Source organism: Dasypus novemcinctus, chromosome 1, assembly GCF_030445035.2.
Source record: "Dasypus novemcinctus isolate mDasNov1 chromosome 1, mDasNov1.1.hap2, whole genome shotgun sequence".
Taxonomy (NCBI): Eukaryota; Metazoa; Chordata; class Mammalia; order Cingulata; family Dasypodidae; genus Dasypus; species Dasypus novemcinctus.
Window position 1 is genome coordinate 132,799,895 of NC_080673.1, and position 19,880 is coordinate 132,819,774.

The 19,880-nt window shown below is 34.9% G+C and overlaps 1 protein-coding gene across 16 annotated transcripts in view; it reads left to right on the plus strand.

Annotated features, from left to right (window-relative positions):
- ANKRD17 (ankyrin repeat domain 17) overlaps nt 1-19,880 on the plus strand; it is a 178,870-nt gene that overhangs the window by 133,165 nt on the left and 25,825 nt on the right. For all 16 annotated transcript variants that reach the window (XM_058297160.2, XM_058297143.2, XM_004479686.5 and 13 more), the window contains 7 exons: nt 490-585; nt 1,501-1,617; nt 12,206-12,377; nt 13,448-13,895; nt 14,353-14,508; nt 16,382-16,531; nt 17,976-19,615. In XM_058297160.2, coding sequence (XP_058153143.1) covers nt 490-585; nt 1,501-1,617; nt 12,206-12,377; nt 13,448-13,895; nt 14,353-14,508; nt 16,382-16,531; nt 17,976-19,615 — 2,779 coding nt within the window. The remainder of the gene's footprint in view (nt 1-489; nt 586-1,500; nt 1,618-12,205; nt 12,378-13,447; nt 13,896-14,352; nt 14,509-16,381; nt 16,532-17,975; nt 19,616-19,880) is intronic.

Here is a 19,880-nt window from a genome sequence, read left to right on the forward strand (position 1 = left end):
CCCCTGCTGTACATAGCTGCTATTTTTGGCTATTCTTGCATAATTATTTATTAATAGGCACTTTTACTGAGATATAATTCACATACCATATGAAATATCTAAAGTGCATAATCAGTAGCTTTTAGTATAATCACAATGTTGTGCATTCATCATTACAAATTATTTTAGCATTATTTTGTTACTCCAAAAAGATAAGCTCCATACCCCTTTTACTTAATTTTTGAATTACTGGTTTTTGTGTTTTTTTTTGTTGTTGTTCAGGATTGGTTTAGAATTTTAGGTCAGGTTATTCTTTATTTTTGTGGGGTGGGCAAGAGTGGGCAATGTAGATTTAACTTGCTAGAGCTAAAGTTTGTGTTTTAGGAATTTTTTTTCTCCCTTTTTGAGTTACAAATAATATCCATGTAAGTCTTTAATTTATGGCACTAATGTTAAGGGAATCTTAACATTAAGTCTGTTTTCAATGTGACATTGATATCTATTTTTTAGGGTCATGTGAAGGTGGTGCGCTACTTAGTCAAAGAAGTCAATCAGTTTCCATCAGATTCTGAATGTATGAGATACATAGCAACCATCACTGATAAGGTAATATATTGTTCAAATTCATCCCACTATATATGCTAGAGATCTCATTTTAGTGATATATAGCAACCATCACTGATAAGGTAATATATTGTTCAAATTCATCCCACTATATATGCTAGAGATCTCATTTTAGTTAAAAATAAAAGGTGTTTACAGCACATACTAAGAAAAAGTTCTGCCCAAACAAAGGGTGGTGGTGCACACTATTTTTCAATTATCTAGTATTTGGGACTTAATTATGCCATTCAAGAGACTCTCCAAGATTATTTACTTACCTAATGAAGCAATAAAAATTCTCCATGATAGAATTACTTTAGCCTTTTTAATAGTACTTGAGATAAACTTTTATGTGAACACTAAACAATTCAAAGCAACTGTTCTTATTATTTTTTAGTGCTGTTATCTATATATGTTTATCCGGACTGGTGTTTATTCTGAGATTGGTAAATCCAGTGGAATTTTTTTATTCCTAAGCAAAAATGCACATAGTACTTTTAATCACAGACAAGAAAACTCAAGTTTATAACATTATATATAAAATTGAGGTGATTAGCATTCAAGAATGATTTGACCAGGTTTTAAACAAATTTTCTTTGTTGCCATTGAGCATTTCTTTAACCCCATTAATCAAGTTACACATAAATTATTGCAGTTCTATTTGCAGTAAGATTTCCTGTATTCAAGTTACAGGAGTATATATAATTAATTTCCAAAGTGCCATTCAAATAGATTTTGTATGTTTTTTTAAAATACAACATTTAAATTAATTATGTTTTCTTTTTTGCCTTTTCCCCCCTGCCACTGATCTTCATTTCTAATATTTAAATACCTTAATAAAGATCTTTACATTTTTAGGAGTCTCTCTAGATGTGAATTGTTTTTTGAGGCTGGAAATGTCTTAATTTTTCATTGTAGGAGATGCTGAAGAAGTGTCATCTTTGTATGGAATCAATAGTTCAAGCCAAAGATAGACAGGCTGCTGAAGCAAACAAAAATGCCAGCATTTTGTTAGAGGAGTTAGACTTGGAAAAGGTAATGATCATCTTTAATGTATGAAAACTACCCACTTTTCCCCTCCAGTCTTTTCTCCTCCTAATTTGTAATCTATTGTTTATTGTCTTTGTTTTCTTTAAGTTATATGTATGATTTCTTCTCCAAGTTTGACTTAAATAGTAGAGAATTATAATAAGAGATTATTAAATTAATATTAATTAGAGATTATTAAAAGAAGTGTAATCAAATTTAAAAATTTAATTTTAGGATTACACTGATCTGGCAGCCAAAAAAGCTAATTTCCAATTCTGGATTTTAGTCTTACTGTGATTCTTAATTCCCCATGCAAAAATGTAGTTCTTTGATCCTAGGCCTTGTAATTTTTTGCTAACAAATTTATCAGACATACAAATGCACTTATTAAGGCATAACCAACTATTGAGTATTTAATTAGAACACTTTTTAAGTGGTTGACTTCTCTTAAACTTTCTCTTTCAGGAAGACTACAGCATCATTCCCATTTATTCCCATGAGGAGTAGAATACTCCAAAACAACATATAGTTTGAATAGTTCTGTAGTTCCTTCCTTACTCCCTCTTCCAGCCTACTCTATCACAATAACTACTCTAGAATTTAATAGAAATAATCATCAGAGCAGGAAAAGAAATGGTTGGCATTGAATCTTATGGAATGCATATTCTGCCACATTTCATCTTTTCTGAAAAGGTCAATGTTGTAAAATCCCACATGTAGTTGATATTTATAAAGGACATACAGTGATGATTTACATGTTTGCCCTTTTTGACTTGAGTAGGTCCATTCTTTTTTACTATATTTGACTTATTAAGCTTTAGATTTTGTTCTGCAAAAAAGAAAATATAAATTATTCTAAACAACTTATTCTAATCTAAATTTAAAATATACTATTACTTTCTGGGAAAAGATATTTAATATATTGAAGGATCTTCATTTAAAAAATGTATTCTGAGTGAACTGAAATTAGCTTTTTTTTGGGCTTTTCTGAAGTTTTAAAAGAAGGAGTGCTTTGGTTGTTAGGATTACTATTACTATTATTTAACCTTTTTTTGTCTTCGGTTTCATCTAATATTTATTTAATTCCTAGTAAATATCAGACAGTATGTGTTATTACTAATTTAGTCTTCTCAGTAAAAATATACCCTCACAGACGGGGAAACTAAATCTGTGAGAGGTTAAGTAACTTGCTTAGGCTAGGCTAGGATTTGAACCCAAGTTTTTTATTCAGAAGTCTCTTTTTTTCTCTTATTTAAATTACCACCCTCCCTCTTTTAGTTTAGTTTTGTTTTTATTATAAAATATTACAGTATCCTGTTTTTGCAGAACTCTCCTAATACATTTTGAAATTTACTGCATACCTGGAAGTACAAAGGCAGAAAGCAGCTTTTAAGAGATATCCTTTTAAGGATGTCTGTTCTCAATCACCTTAATTTCTTCCTTTTTTTTTCTTTTTTATTAAAATTAAATAATGTGCTCATTTAAAACTCTGATATATGCAAAGATAAAGAAAAACATATATCATCAATGTAAGGGAACCAGTTACCATACCAAGTTGTTAATGTTAAAGTCTTTATCTCTACAATGGCCTATAAGGCTAGAGGGTACATGATCTGCCCACCCAGATGACTCCTTACATCTCTCTGACCTTTTTTATTACTCTTCCTCTTGGTCACTTTGTTCCATCCATACTGACCATCCTCCTATTTCTGAAAACACTAATGCACACTCTTACAGTAGGAGTTTTTACTCTGGCTTTGTCTTCAGCCTCAGATGTCCATTCAGGTGTCCTTGTGTCTTAGTCTTCCTTCCACAGGCACTCTTGCTGCCCTTCTTCCCTGCTCTTTTTCTTCGTTATCTTGTTGGTCTGTCTCTACTACTAGAATATCTGCTTACAAAATGGTACCTAGTATATACTAGGCAATAAATATTTGTTGAATGAATAAATATTCACATATTTGGGGATGGTGTGCTTTTAAAAAATGGTGTCATTTGAACATATTACTCCTCTCTCAATCACTGATGGATATAGTCAATTGATTGATTACATAGCTGCAGTATATTCCTTGGTAATTTTTTAGGAGGTACCGGGGATTGAACCTGGGACCTCATACATGGAAATCAGGTGCTCAAACCACTGAGCTCCACCTGCACCCTCCGTAGTAAATACATTTCCAGTTTGTTTGTTTTTTTGTCACTACAAATAATGCTGCAATAAACATCCTTATTACATACTTTCTTATATTTTTTATGCTTCTATTTTGTTTGTTTTTTATTTTTAGGAGGTACTGGGGGTTATACCTGGGACCTCATACATGGAAAGGAGGTGCCTAACACCTTGTACTACATCCACTTCCCCGGGCTTCTATTTTTATGGTATAAATTGCTTCACATGGGTTGATGTAATTTTAATTTAATAGAAACTTCCAGAACATTTTCCAAAAAGGTTAAAACTGCAACTAGCAATGTAAGAATATCATTTCTTTCCATTCTTACTAGCGTTTCTTAACCTTCATGTTCATTTTTTTAAGAACCTCACATTTAGAGATGCTTCCTCCAAATGTCACTGTATGATTTTTCTATACTATTAAAACTCAAAGATGATCTTAATCAGAGATTAGTTAGATAGAAGTAAATTGATCTTTCCTTATGTACTATGCACTTTTACACAGTTTTGAGTGGGGGTATCCTACTTCTCACTTGAACTCCAACCCAATATTTTTATTTGAAAGATTATCAGATTGGGGTTTCTGGGTTGGTTTACTATTTTTAAATTGTCATGTACTTCTGAGAAATGTATTTTTGGCCTTTTGTGACATAGTATCTTCTGGTTCCACCATTTTTTGACTTAGGAACATCATTAGTCAGTCTTGAGTGAGTTGGGATTCTGCAAAAGAAGTTAATTCCTTGTGGAATAAAAAAAGCTTCTTTGATCAGCATTCTGACCTGAAAATTTTTGTAGTGTTAACTTGTTTTGTAAAACCTGCTATTGAGAATGCTACTCCTTATTTTGGTCAGATTCCCTTATGCTTATTCAATGAACATTTGTTTTGTGGAAGAGTGCCTACTTGAGTGTTCCAACTGGACAAACTATGGAATCCTCTTACAATTAATTACTTGTTCTTCTCTTAAGACATTGAGAAATAGGCTATGTTCTTGGCTGCCAAAGTCCTGAACAGGTATTCTTGATCACCATTTTTGACACAACTGTCTCACCCCCTCCCATTCATTACTTGTCCTTTTTTTCTCCCATTAGGGGTATATTTTTAAAACCAGCCTACTAGGTATTTCCAATTGGATGTTCTGCTATCATCTAAAGTGCTTCATAAACCCATCCCACAATATCAGTCTCAGGTTGTCTATCACCTCCTGACTTTCCAGCTTTACTCCCTGTAGAATACCAACTCCAGCAATCCTGCAAATACTCTTGACTCTCTTAGCCATTTATCCCACCACTCTTTCACTGTTCATTATCCTCATTATGTTCACCTGTACTCCAGTTATTTTAAGTGTGTCAGGAAGAAAGCATTCGACCTTGACAGCTTCCAACACTTTCTCTCCTCTTTCAGCTAATAATCTTGCTTCCTATATCAGTGAGAGAACTGAAGAACCAGAAGAAAATGTGCAAAGATTTTCCCCACCCCATCTATCCACCCACCAATATCTGTACTTTTTTCTGCCAATTATTAAATTTTTGTAACCAGTTCCTTCATTTGTGCACTAGATTTCTTCATTCCTACTCCAGAACATTGCTGTAGAAACTCTCTTTTCTTTCTATATCATCAGTTTTTCCCCTCTCCTAAGTCATTCCCACCAGCTTACACACATTTTTCCTGTCTTAAAAATGGGGGAAAAAAGCCCTCTTTTCATCCTGCACCCCTCTGCCCCAGCCTTTACCTACAGAAATATTTCTGCTTCCCTTTGCAGTAAAACTCCTTGAAACAGTTGTCCAAATAGTTTGTCTTTAATTCCTCTTCCTTTTTCTTCAATCTACTCCTGTAAGACTTTTACTCCACAACTCAAAAACTGTAGACCATGAAGGTCTCCAGTGACCTTCATATACCTAAATCCAATTTGATCATGCTACCCTTATCTTACTAAACCTAGTAACATTTGATATAATCTTTGTACTTGGCTTCCATGACACTATACTCTTGGTTTTTCTCCTACCTCTCTGGACAGTCCTGTGCATCCTTCACTAGTTCTCCCTCTTTTCCCCTACCTCTTAAAGTTGCCTTCATTACATGGCCATCTCTTTTCAATCTATGCTTCTCCATCTATTGGTCGTCTTATTCTGCCTCTTAATCTTAAATATATGCCAACTGATCCCAAATTTTTACCTCTAACCCAGAACCCTCACTAAAATCCCAGTCTCATATCCAGCTGACCTACTCAGTAAGTCCACTTGGAGATCTAAATAGATATCATACTTGATATATCCAAATCTGAACTCAGTTCCCACCCCAAGTTCATAACTGTTTCTAATTGTTCAAGCCAAAAAGCCTTGAAGTCATCCCTGATTCCTCTCTTTCTTCCAGAGTGCTGGAAAATCTCATCTTTGCCTTACAAATATATTTAGAATCCTAATCACTTTTCATCACTTCTCACCCTGGTTCAAGCTACAGTCTCTGAGTATTAATGCAGTAACCTTTTAACTGATCTTTGCAGTCTGTTTTCCACATAGCAGTTGGTACTCCTTTTCAATCATTTAAGTTAAATCATATCATTCTTTACCTCAGATCCCTACAATGGGTCCTCAGAGTAAACAATAAAGTCTTTCAAATGACCTGCAAGTCCTTACATGATCAAGTCTCCTGATAATAAGTTTCAGGGAGATAATTTCTCAGCAACACTAGCCTACTTGAATATAACAGGTACAGTCCTGCCTCCCAGCTTTTGTACTGGCTATTCTCTTTGCCTGAAATACTTCATAGCCTTGAAGTTTTAACTTAAAACTTCATCTTCATGAGGTTTACTCATGAGGTATACTGATCACCCATATTAAAATCAAAACTGCCCACTTTTCCCTATACACAGGCTATTCATCTCCCTTCTCTAGTTTTCCTTTTTTACATTGCTCTTATCACCTTACCACAAACTATATTGTATATTTATCAATTATGTTTTCATCTGTAAACCCCCAACACACACATTCTAAAGTATAAGCTTTGTAATGGCAGGGATATTTTATCTGGACTACTGAGGAACTCTAAGATACTAGGACAGTGTGTCTAGCATATAGCAAGTTTTCAATCAATTCTTGTTGAATCCTCCTTGCTCCTCCCCTGGTACTCCTTGACTTCTGTTTCTGTTATTGATATCACTACTCATTGTTCAGAAATGAAACCTTTATATCACTTTGAGTTTCTCGTTTGTCCTCACTTCCTATTTCCAACATCTATCAAATGAGTTAGAAGTGTAGCTAACATATACCAATGCCTGGCATTTATTAAGCCCTCAACATATTAACTATGTCAGTATGATCATCAACATCACCTTTGACATTTTCTGTATCTGAGCTTTCGGTTCCATCCTCTCCTCACTGGGTTATTTCTCACCCGAAATAACTACAGTAGGCATCTTACCAGTCTCCCTGTATAAATACCCTTGCCTCTCATTTTTTGACTTCAGTCTAATCCTTCTCTTCTCCAATGTAACTTCTCTACAGTTTCCAATAATTTTCTAATACACAGATGGGATTGTCTTACTCCTTCCTCAGAAATCTTCAGTGCCTCTTTATTGACTGTGTGGGAAATTCCAAACATCGTCTTTGATGTGGCTCTTTCTCCTCCAGGCTTACCATTCACTATGGTTCTCTCATATGCTGTTCACTTTTATATTTCCAAATTTTTTGCACATTTATATTATATTTCTTTAGTCTGAACTGCCTCTTCCTACATACTCAAGTTCTCATCTTATAAAACTTACCTCTCAAATGTCACTGTTTCTTGAACTCTGAATTAGAAATCACCAGTTGAGTTAGTAGCTTTCCCCATTCCATAATGTGGTTATTCTACGATCTGATCCTTTCTTTAAGGCATCTGTTAGGTTGGTGCAAAAGGAATTGCGATTTTGGACTGTGAATTTTAAATCATTATAACTAAGCTCAAACACATCTCTACTAATCAGAATAGAAACTATTACAATCAACACATTTTTGCCAATGAGAAATAAGCTTGAATATTCCTATAGCTTAAAAATCCCTGCTTTGGGATTCGACAAACTCTTGGAAAGCATTTTCTGCCTCCCACTGGTTGTGGAAGCATTTTCCCTGCAAAAAGTTGTAGATATGCTTGAAGAAGTGATAGTCGGTTAGCACGGTCAGGTGAATATGGTGGTTGATGCAAAACTTCATAGCCCAATTCTCTAAACTTTTGAAGAGTTGGTTTTGCGACATACATTTGAGAGTTTTTGTGGAGAAGAATTGGGCCCTTTCTGTTGACCAATGCTGGCTGCAGGTGTTGCCGTTTTCGGTGCATCTCATCTATTTGCTGAGCATACTTCTCACATGTAATGATTTTGCTGGGATTCAGAAAGTTATAATGGATCAAACCAACAGCAGACCACCAGTGACCATGACATTTTTTTGGTGCAAGTTCGCCTTTGGGAAGTGCTTTGGGACTTCTGGGTCCAACCACTGAGCTAGTCATTGCCAGTTGTCGTATACAATCCACTTTTCATCACATTTCACAATCTGATTGAGAAATGGTTTGTTGTTGCATAGAATGAGAAAAGATGACACTTCAAAATGATGATTTTTGATTTTCAGTCGGCTCATGAGGCACCCACTGATCGAGCTTTTTCACCTTTCCAATTTGCTTCACATGTCAAAAGACCATAGAATGGTTGAAGTTGAGTTCTTCAGCAACTTCTCCTATAGCTTAAGAGGATCAGCTTTGATAATTGCTCTCAGTTGGTCATTGTCAACTTCTGATGGCTGGCCACTATGTTCCTCATCTTCAAGGCTCTTGTCTCCTTTGCAAAACTTCTTGAACCACCCCTGCACTGTATGTTCGTTAGCAGTTCCTGGCCAAATGCATTGCAGATGTTGCGAGTTGTCTCTGCTGCTTTATATCCCATTTTGAACTCAAATAAGAAAATCACTTGAATTTGCTTTGAATTTGCGAGTTGTCTAACATCATTTCCATAGTCTAAAATAAATACAAAATAAACAGCAAATAATCATTAGCAAAAAATATAAAGCAAGAAATACATTAAAATGATGTATAACATAACCACATTTATTTAAGAAAGTATTCCAATATCAAACTGCAAATTTGAACAATGCATAACCACAATTACTTTTACACCAACCTAATACCTCCCCCACAAATATACTCACAAATATAGCAGTTTCTCAGTAAGGGAAATCAAGCTTAGGCGTGTACTTTGTGAGAAAATTCAAGATGTGAGACTGAATTTCTAACACTTCCTGTACCTCCAGATTTACTTGAGTTCATGCTATATTTATTGTTTTTTTCTTTTCTTTTGGAGAATCTTTTATCTGTTACCATGACTTCCCCCTATTCCTTTATCTTCATTGTCTGCTTTTTCATTTATTCCTACCCTCTGCTGACAAGGTAAATCAAGGTCACTCCATCCTAATAAAACTTTTCCTCAAATTTAGTATTTTCCCTTCTCCAAATGTCTTAAGAGAATAATCTGTGTCTTTTCAATTTTTATCAACACTGACTTTGTGATATTTACAAATGTTGACCTCACTTCCGTTCCTGAAACTCTTCTCTCATTGGAGTCACTTTTTCCTGTCTTCTTCAGCCTAATTATGCCTTCCTGGAATCTCATTTGCTGTTTGTTTTAGGTATTCCGTATTTTCTCTGCCTCTATATATACAGGCACACACATGTATTTATATTTTTCCCTTTGGCAATCTGATTCACTTCACTAGTTTCAACTACCACCTGCAAACTTATGATGTTTCCTAAATCTTTATAGATCCACACTTGTCTAATTTTGCTTAGTCTTAGAGAACTTTCCTATACCTGGTAAAGTTGGGCTCCTCCTGCAGTTGGAGCCTGGGCTGTCTCCAGAAAGATATAGTTTTCTTTAGTACTTCTGAGTTAGTAAGATCTAGGAGTTTATCAAAACTCTACTTTAGGTCTTTGAATTTTAGAGATTTACAAGACCTTGGGGCAGAAGTCTGGAGTTCAGTTATCCATACTCAAATCATTGTTGCCAGAAACCTCAGTCCTGCAGACAGAACTCTTTTAAGGCCAGAGGCACTTGCGTTCCTAAAACTTGCCCACACCCACCCTATATACTAAGATCTCCCCATACACTAAAGCTACCCATAGCTTGTTCCCCTACCCCCCATAGTCCAGTGGGCCTCCATACTAGGCCTAGACAAAACTTGCTTTATGATTTAAACTCCTTCAATTTTTTAAAAAGCTTTGCCCCTTTACATACCAAACACAATTAGCTCCTGTGACCAGACAAGTTCAAACATCCGTCAAGGTCATAAACCTTTTTTGGCTGAGTCAAAAGCTTCAAGCTTTACTTGCAGTTATAGTACTCCAAAAGCCATTTCCTTTACTGTTCTCAAGGCTTTTCTACCCATAAAAGTACAATGGAGATTAAATATCAGTTTTATTATTCCTACTTCTGAATTGGTGAGGATTAATCTACCTACAACCATAGTTGCTTTGATAATGTCTTTCTGGTACACTTCTTATCCTACTTGTACTCCCTTTCTGCCCGTTGCACTTATCTATTCCATCAGAGTCAGAACTGGACAGGACAACCATAGGCCTCCCCCACTGGAAAGCACATTTCCTGATTATAGCTAGCTTCATTAAAGCAAGGCTCAAATTAGCCAAGTCACGCATGCTCAGTTCCTTCTCTAAAATTCTCCAATCAGGTAATACTCCCTTTCAGTGGCCTAGGTATTAGAGGTCACCAATTACTGTTTTCTTCCCAGGCCTTCAGAAAAGGCAAAAACTCATTCTTTTCAGGTCTTCACACTGGAGCTTTTATGTTTTTCAGGGACCACCAGAAATTTCTAGGGGATATTATGCAGACAATCTCTTTATCTTTAAATTCTATATGTATTCTTTCCTAAACTCAGTCTACCTGAGAAAGTGTCAGTGTTCTTCAGGTTTTCCTTAACTATTTCTGTTTTCAGAAACAAAAGATTTATCCTAGTACATTGCCCCAGGGTGTAAAAATTCCAAGCTGGGCAAAACCTTTCAGGCAGCTAACAGCGATAATTTGAAGAGGACTTGTTCCTGAAGGAGTGTCTAGCAAAAGCAAATGATTTGATAAATGAAGTCAGATTTTTTCAGATGGAAAGTAATTATAATTTGGTTTATGCATTTCACCGTGAGCACTTGTTTTATTATGAGGATGTTGTGGACATTTTCCATAAACTAAGCCTCATCACTTTGACACATCCAAAAAGCACAGGGAGTGAACGAAGCTCAGTGGTTAAGTGCCTGCTTCCCATGTATGTGGTCCTGGTTTCAATCTCCAATATCTTCAAAAAATAAAATATAAAATGCACATAAAATATGCAGAATGCTATATTACATTCAGGGAGTACATAAGTCTTTTATAGGGGGCTTGCAAATAAGAGTTTGAAGACTTTTCTTACCTTAAGAACCAAAATGGAAAATTTAACAGTTAAAATACCTTAACACATTACTGGATTTTTAAACTTATTCTTAATTCTTTTAACTATGAAAATAACACTCATTTTAACAAATAGAAACAAAATACATTTACATAAACTAAAATGGAATGTCACTCTCTTCCTGCTACCCCTCCTCCACTCCCAAGCTCTAAATGTAATCACTATTAAGCCTTTTTTTCTGTATGTCTACAAATATACATACATAAGTGATTCCTTTCCCCCATCAATGGGATCGCTGGTCTGTAAATTGCCTTTTTCCTCTTAACAAATATAAAGAATGAGCATTTTCCCAAGTATATAGATATTTATAATATTTCTAATGATTGCCTAATATTTGTGTGTATACTGCTGTTAATTTATCCATTCCCTATTGATGGTTTTACCTTGCTTCTATTTATTGCCATTATAATAAATTTTGCAGCAAAAATTGGTGGCCATATATGGTTAACTAGTGATACTCATTTTATAGAATAAATTCTTAAGGTAAGCAATTTGTAATTTTGATAGGAGGCTCTCAGATTACCTTCCTAAAATGTAAATAAGTATACCTACCAGCAGTACAGGAGAAAACTCATTTCCCAAACTTTTGCCAATATGTCATGCCTTTTAAAATGTTGCCAAGTTTAGTGAGCAACAACAAAATGGCACCTTTTAAATTTATGTTTCTTTAATAATTATGAAGTTATACACATCTCTTTGTCATTTGCCCTTTTTAAAATTAGATTTTCTTTTTATCACTGATTTGATCTTGGTATTTTTAAAATATTCTTGCCTCTTTAGAGTGGTTTGAATATGATTTTGATCAATGAATTAAGCTAGATGACTAGTTTAATTTTATGATATTTCAGTGGTATCCTGGTTCCCTTGTAATAAAATGGTATTAAGTGACAACTGTTTTTCCAGGATAAATTCCAGTATTATATCTCTGTTTTATTGACCCTTTAACAGTTAAGGGAAGAAAGCAGGAGGCTAGCTTTGGCTGCCAAAAGAGAAAAGAGAAAGGAAAAGAGAAGAAAGAAAAAGGAAGAACAAAGAAGAAAACTAGAAGAAATTGAAGCCAAAAATAAAGAGAACTTTGAACTCCAAGCTGCTCAAGAGAAAGAAAAGCTAAAAGCTGAAGGTATTTTCTCTAAACAGCCACCTGGTTTTTTTCATGTAATATTTTCTCATCAAAATTATATTCACTTAAGTCACAAAAAGTGAAATAAACTTCTAAGTTTTTGACTGTCGAAGTGTTTCTATGTTTTTCTTCCTTTTGGCTTTTCTGTCCAACTAGTTTTTATGAAAAATTTCAAACTTAAAGACAATTGAAAGAATGAAATAATGAATACCTGAATACCCTCCTCCTAGATTCAAAACTTTTTAGTATTTTACCATATTTGCTTTATCTTTTTCTCTAAATGTACTTCATAATTTATTTAAAGTAAATTGCAGACATCCAGACATTGCACCTGTAAATACTTAATACATACATCCTAAGAATGACATTTGCTTACATAAACACAGTACCATTTATAATACCTAACCATTAACAATATACCATAATATCATCTATACTCCAGACCATATTCAGATTTCCTTAAATTAGGAAATTATTTTTAACTAAGTTATAATTAAAAGATTATTTGAGGTTGGGGGGTATTGTAGGGAGGAACATTGACACTTAACCACCAAATATGTATGTAGTGTTATTGTTTTTTAAATTTGTTCTCCCTCTTTCAGCTTCTTATTTTGAATGATTTAAAACTACAAAAAAGTTTAAACACTAATACAATGAATACTGCATGTCACCTAGATTCTTACCTTGTAACATTTTGCACATTTGTTATTTTTTTTAAATTTTTGAACAGTTTGCGTGTAAACTTTATCTGCATCATGCAAAATCACCCCATAATATATGTGCATAAAACAAATATGTATTTCCAACTGTATAATAATATGTAATATGCAAATATTCATTTTTCTCAAATCGTCCAAACTGCTATGCTTTGGATAGAACTTAAGGACAGAGAAGAGAATAGGTCAATCATATCTACCTTATTACCAACGAATGCTGGAATTACTGATGACTCTGTGTCTAGTAATTGCAAAATAACTACTGTTTTTTTTTTTGTTTTTTTTTAAGTGCTTAAAACTAAGCATATTTTAGAAACACTTAGAACTTATAATTCACTGTACCTACTTTTACAGATGAACCTGAAGTCTTGACAGAACCACCAAGTGCCACAACCACTACTACTATAGGTATATCTGCAACCTGGACAACATTGGCAGGTTCCCATGGTAAAAGAAATAATACCATAACTACAACCAGTTCAAAGAGGAAAAACAGGAAAAATAAAATTACTCCAGAAAATGTTCAGATTATATTTGATGATCCACTACCAATCTCATACAGTCAGCCTGAGAAAGTAAATGGAGAGTCTAAGAGCAGCAGTACCAGTGAGAGTGGGGACAGTGATAACATGAGGATTTCCAGCTGCAGTGATGAAAGTAGTAACAGCAACAGCAGCCGAAAGAGTGACAATCATTCACCAGCTATGGTCACCGCCACTGTGACCAGCAAGAAGCAGCCATCAGTTCTGGTTACATTTCCAAAGGAGGAGAGAAAATCCGTTTCTGTCAAGGCTTCAATAAAGTTAGTTCCAGTTTTTGTATTTAATGTCCATAGTATCAGCATTAAATAACTTGTTGCTGAATTTTTTAGTAATCAAGCAAGTTATGCAAAATAAGGATTTTCCTTTGTGCTAAGAATGGTACAGTTTCAGTTGAATTCAAGAATAAGCTTTTTGTAAATTGTGTATTAATGAAAGATTTTTACTATGTAATTTCTTCTTTCTAATTGTTGGATTGAGCCCATGAAAAGTATTGATTATGATTTTTATAGGAATTATTATTGTGAATGAAATCTGTTAGATATGGCCCTTAGAGTGTATCTGCTTAACAATTGGCCCTTCATATTATGCTAAGTGTTGAAGAGAAGTGAAAAATAACTTCCTCACTTGTTCACCATATTTAATCTAAAAACAAAGTTACCTTTATCATTGAGAAATTTTCCATATTTTGTATTTAATGTATTTTCCCCTCTGTTAAAGATTGTCAGAGACTGTCAGTGAAGTAACCAGTAATTCCCTGTCCACTTGCACAAAGTCTGGTCCATCTCCCCTTTCCTCTCCAAATGGCAAGTTAACAGTGGCAAGTCCTAAGCGTGGACAAAAGAGGGAAGAAGGATGGAAAGAAGTTGTAAGAAGGTGAGTGTTTCTTTGGTTTTTTTCTCACTCTTTTTATGTACTAGATTTCACTGTGAAGTGTAGTTAAATTCTTCATACTCTTCCAAAGATTGCAAACAAACTGGTGGCCCAAAGCTGAATCTGGCCAATAGAGGTAATTTTAACCATATTTTAGAGTAAATGCATTACATGTTATTACTTGGAAAATTGGGAGATTTTACATAAAAAGTTAGATACTTATGGTATCTCCTTTGCCCCTATAATTTTTGGGGCCTAGTTAGAACTTGTCTTGATTCTTTAAGGTCACAGATTGTCTTATTCAACTTGTGGGTGGTAGACATTTAGTACATACGTGAGGAATGAATAAGATTGGTTTTAAATTATTGAACTAATCCTGTTTTTAAGTCATGGGATACCTCTATTTCTCTCAAGGATTTTAAGATTAAAATGTTTTACTATTTTTTGTTTGGAATTTTTAAATAATGTATCACATGAAAAGTAAGAACATAGTATTCCAGAAATCACTGGGTGGTAAGGTATCAAACCCAGAAGGGATGTGACACATTATTAGTTTTGGATTACCTATTTTAAAGAACTTGCCAGGAATTCCACCAAGAAATTGAGTATTCGAAACATGAACTATAATGAACCAAAGTTTTTACTATTAAACCCAAAATGTACTATACAGTTTTATCATATTTTGGGACTAAAGTCAGTCTCTCTCTCTCCCTCCTTCCCTGTCCTTCCTATTCTATATCTCATCTTTATCACACACTCATTCACATAACACTATTGAAATTATTCACCACAACATCAGACTACTCTCTATACAAAAGTAAGGTGATTCAGTTTTTCTGCATGTATTTTACATTGTGGTGTAGAAATTCTTAACTAATTTGAAAATGATCACTGGTTGATTACTGTGCCCTTTAGGGAAAAAGGAACTGTCAGGTAATTTAGTTGTGTGTATTAACAGGCAGGGATTATACCCTGTCTTTTAAAAAAGATAACATTTTAATTTGAATGTTAATCTACCATTCTAAATAAATAATACATTATTTATTCTTTAAAGGATAACTGGCTTGATTTATAGTTATACTATATATCTTTTAGAAGTATTATTAAATTCAAACTTTTCAGAAACTTATATGGTTAAGATTATAAATTTAAATGGTTAAGATTATATTGTAATTCACAAGTGTTAGATGAATTTTGCATTCTAGAATTCCAATAGGCTTTTCTTTTTTCTCACACTACTAAACATTCTTTAGTGATTTTTCTATATTTGTGGGTAATCATTTTAATGCCTCTAGAAAAATGCAGGGAAACAATGAATTTTTAATACCATCATCCTTTTAGTTAGATATGAGGAAATAAAGAGAAGAATGTGAGTATAACACCAAAGGCACCAAAGGGAAACCTTTCATGACTGCTCAAACTAGAATAGATACCCCATACCAGTGTACCTGTTTGCTATCCATGTTAGAATGCTCATGACATGGGTTGTCATTTTCATTTGTCTAGATAGTCAATATATATGGGAAGGAACCCATGCCTATCTTATTTGCCATTAGTATTTATATTAGCACAGTGCATGTGTACATGGTTGGTGCTTTACAGGTATTTATTTCTTAAGTGAAGGATGAAAGGAAAACAATCTTTGGTAATGAGACGAGAAGCTATTGTAACTCTTCTATTTATTTACTTATTTATTTTTGCTCCTCATTACCTCCTATCTCTTCACCTTTAATGAGAATAGATAGACGCTTATTCACTAATAATCTACTCTATATTTCCAGAAACATGTTTTAGTGAACACTCTTCCCTTGTTTTAATCATATCATTGATGTTAATTATTTATCCTAATTTATTTTGTAATTTCTTTTTTAAACAGGTCAAAAAAAGTATCTGTTCCATCAACTGTAATATCCAGAGTGATTGGAAGAGGAGGCTGTAATATCAATGCTATTCGGGAATTTACTGGTGCACACATAGATATCGATAAGCAGAAAGACAAGACAGGGGACCGGATAATAACTATAAGGCAAAATTTTCTCCTATGTTTTCTTCCTTTCTGTTTTATTGCACTATAATATGATAAAATATAGCCATTTAGTTTTCAATGGAACTTTGAATTTAATAACATAATTTTTTTTTAATGAGAATTTTATTAGTATTTGAGAAGATAGCTTTTGTAGTTTTTTCTCCAGTTAATATTCTGCTCTTGTAAAGTGTTTTAAAGGGCTTTAAAGGCATTTTTGTTTCATGTGGGCGAAAAGTTTGGGTTATCTTTTACATATGTAAGTTGTTCATGTGACATACTTGTTCTGAAATTTTTAAGAAGGAGTGAGTTTCTAATACATTTTAAGCAGTATGTTTCCATCTTTTATATTGGCATTTGCGGTTTATTCTAAGATTGTAGCCTTGGAATGTGAGCTCATTAATAGGTTTAAATCTGAAGTGAAAATGTATTTACTTTGAATAATTCACTGGACATATCTCTGCCTAAATATCCTTAAAATAAGATGGTATTCTAAGAAATCATAAGGATATAAGAAACTTTACTTAATGAGTTTAAAGTAAATCCAAGTTTCTTTGGAAAAGTTCCATATGCTTTTGGATGGCAGTTTTATGTGTGTTTGGGAGAGGCGTGTGTCACTTTGTAGTTTATAGAAAGGCTGATGGTTATAGCCTACCTCAGAAGGAAGGAGGTAATTAGCCAGCTCCCTGTTCTACTCATTCTCTTCTCTTCCTCTGTTGTTTTCCTCTCCTGGGATAGTTGGGTAGCCACAACCTGCCCTATCTAGAGAAGAGGGAAGCAGATGCCCTTTATGGGTAATTTCTCCTTTAGGGTTTCCCTAACGCTTTCCTTCCAATATTTGCCTGAAGATGCAACACCCAGGTTTGACATACGGTCATTGTTGTCATTATCAGGATTCCTGCCTCGTTTTGAGATCTCATTTTGATAATAATTATTCTGCTAATAGAGAAACCCTAATGAATATGTAGTAGACTGGGTCTACTACAAATTTCATCATTTAAGATGAAATTCCATTTTCTTAGTTCTATTATTTTCCTTGTTTAACTTGTATTGTTTTTAGTATTGCTAAATTGTTTACAGTAATTACAAATAATTTCAATAATAATGGATTACATGCACTTTTAAGTGCAGTGGTTTTTCTAACTACAACTGTAATGTACAGTAGGAAAATGGTTCCTTAGTATAAAGAGACAACCATAAAATATATTTTTGAAAAAAAGAAATTATTTACTATTCTTGGTACTTCAGGGCAATTTGTCGCTTTTGTTTGCAGAAGACCTCAAGAATAATCAGAAAACTGCTATTAACTTTTGTTATCTGTTCTTATATGTGTATACACATGTACACATATACCTGAGTGAATTTAAGCCATACATATTATAAAAGCTATACATATTAAAAAGTAGGAAAATTGTGCCTAATTTTTTTTTTTTTGGTCAATTTATAGGGGTGGCACTGAATCAACAAGACAAGCAACTCAGTTGATCAATGCTCTGATCAAGGATCCAGACAAAGAAATTGATGAACTTATTCCAAAGAATCGTTTGAAAAGCTCCTCAGCAAATTCCAAAATAGGGTCATCAGCCCCTACCACCTCTGCTGCTAACAGTTCCTTAATGGGAATTAAAATGACAACTGTAGCTCTGTCATCAACATCTCAAACTGCCACAGCACTCACTGTGCCTGCAATTTCTTCTGCATCTAATCACAAAACCATTAAAAACCCAGTGAATAATGTGAGGCCTGGCTTTCCAGTTTCTCTTCCATTAGCATATCCTCCTCCTCAGTTTGCACATGCTTTGCTTGCTGCTCAGACTTTCCAGCAGATCCGTCCACCAAGGTTGCCCATGACCCACTTTGGAGGAACTTTTCCACCAGCTCAATCCACTTGGGGTCCTTTTCCTGTCAGGCCTTTGAGCCCTGCCAGAGCTACTAACTCGCCTAAGCCTCACTTGGTGCCTCGCCATAGCAATCAGAATAGCAGTGGTTCTCAGGTGAATTCAGCAGGTTCTTTAACTTCAAGTCCAACAACTACAACCAGTTCATCAGTTTCAACGGTGCCTGGTACATCTACAAATGGCAGTCCAAGTTCACCTTCTGTCAGACGGCAGCTTTTTGTCACAGTTGTTAAGACATCCAATGCTACCACCACAACAGTCACAACCACAGCAAGCAACAATAGCACTGCACCCACAAATGCCACATATCCTATGCCTACTGCCAAAGAACACTACCCAGTATCATCCCCATCTTCCCCATCACCACCAGCCCAGCCAGGAGGAGTTTCTAGAAGTAGCCCTTTGGATTGTGGAACAGCATCTCCAAATAAAGGGGCCTCTTCCTCTGAACAGGAAGCAGGTAGTCCACCAGTAGTAGAAACAGCAAACAGCAGACCTCCAAACAACAGCAGTTCTTCTGGGAATTCATCAGTTCATTCTACTCAACAGCAGCCTCCGGGATCTGTTTCTCAGGAGCCAAGACCACCTCTCCAGCAGTCTCAGGTTCCTCCCCCGGAAGTTAGAATGACTGTTCCTCCTTTAGTAACAACAAGTTCTGCTTCAGTGGCAGTGCCTTCTACTGCCCCAGTGACTTACCCTATGCCTCAGACACAAATGGGATGCTCCCAGCCTGCTCCTAAAATGGAAACCCCTGCTATTAGACCTCCCTCTCATGGCACAAATGCTTCTCACAAGAATCCAGCTTCAGTGCAAAATTCATCTGTTGCAGTCCTCAGTGTCAATCACATTAAAAGACCTCACAGTGTTCCTTCATCTGTCCAGCTACCTTCAACCTTAAGTACACAAAGTGCTTGTCAGAATTCAGTGCATCCAGCAAATAAGCCTATTGCTCCCAATTTCAGTGCCCCTTTACCATTTGGGCCCTTTAGCACATTGTTTGAAAACAATCCTACTTCTGCTCATGCCTTCTGGGGAGGATCTGTTGTTTCATCTCAGTCAACACCAGAATCTATGCTATCAGGAAAATCCTCATATTTGCCAAATTCAGATCCTTTACATCATCAGCCTGATACTTCCAAAGCTCCAGGTTTTAGACCACCATTACAGAGACCCGCTCCAAGTCCCTCAGGTGAGCGTATGTAATTTCTGACATTCTGCAGCTACTCATTGATGTTGATGATATTAAAACTCTGGGTTATTTTTTAGTGCTTTTACTTTATGACTGGGCCATACAAACAGAGATCCTTATATTCATTTCACTCAAACACTATTGTGAGTATTATGTGTGTTGTATGTTTAGTATGGAATTATTAATTTTTGAAATCTTTTGAAAGTTACAGTGGATTTTATCTTGAATTTCCCAGAAATAATTTTTTTCAGGCATTCTTTTTTTC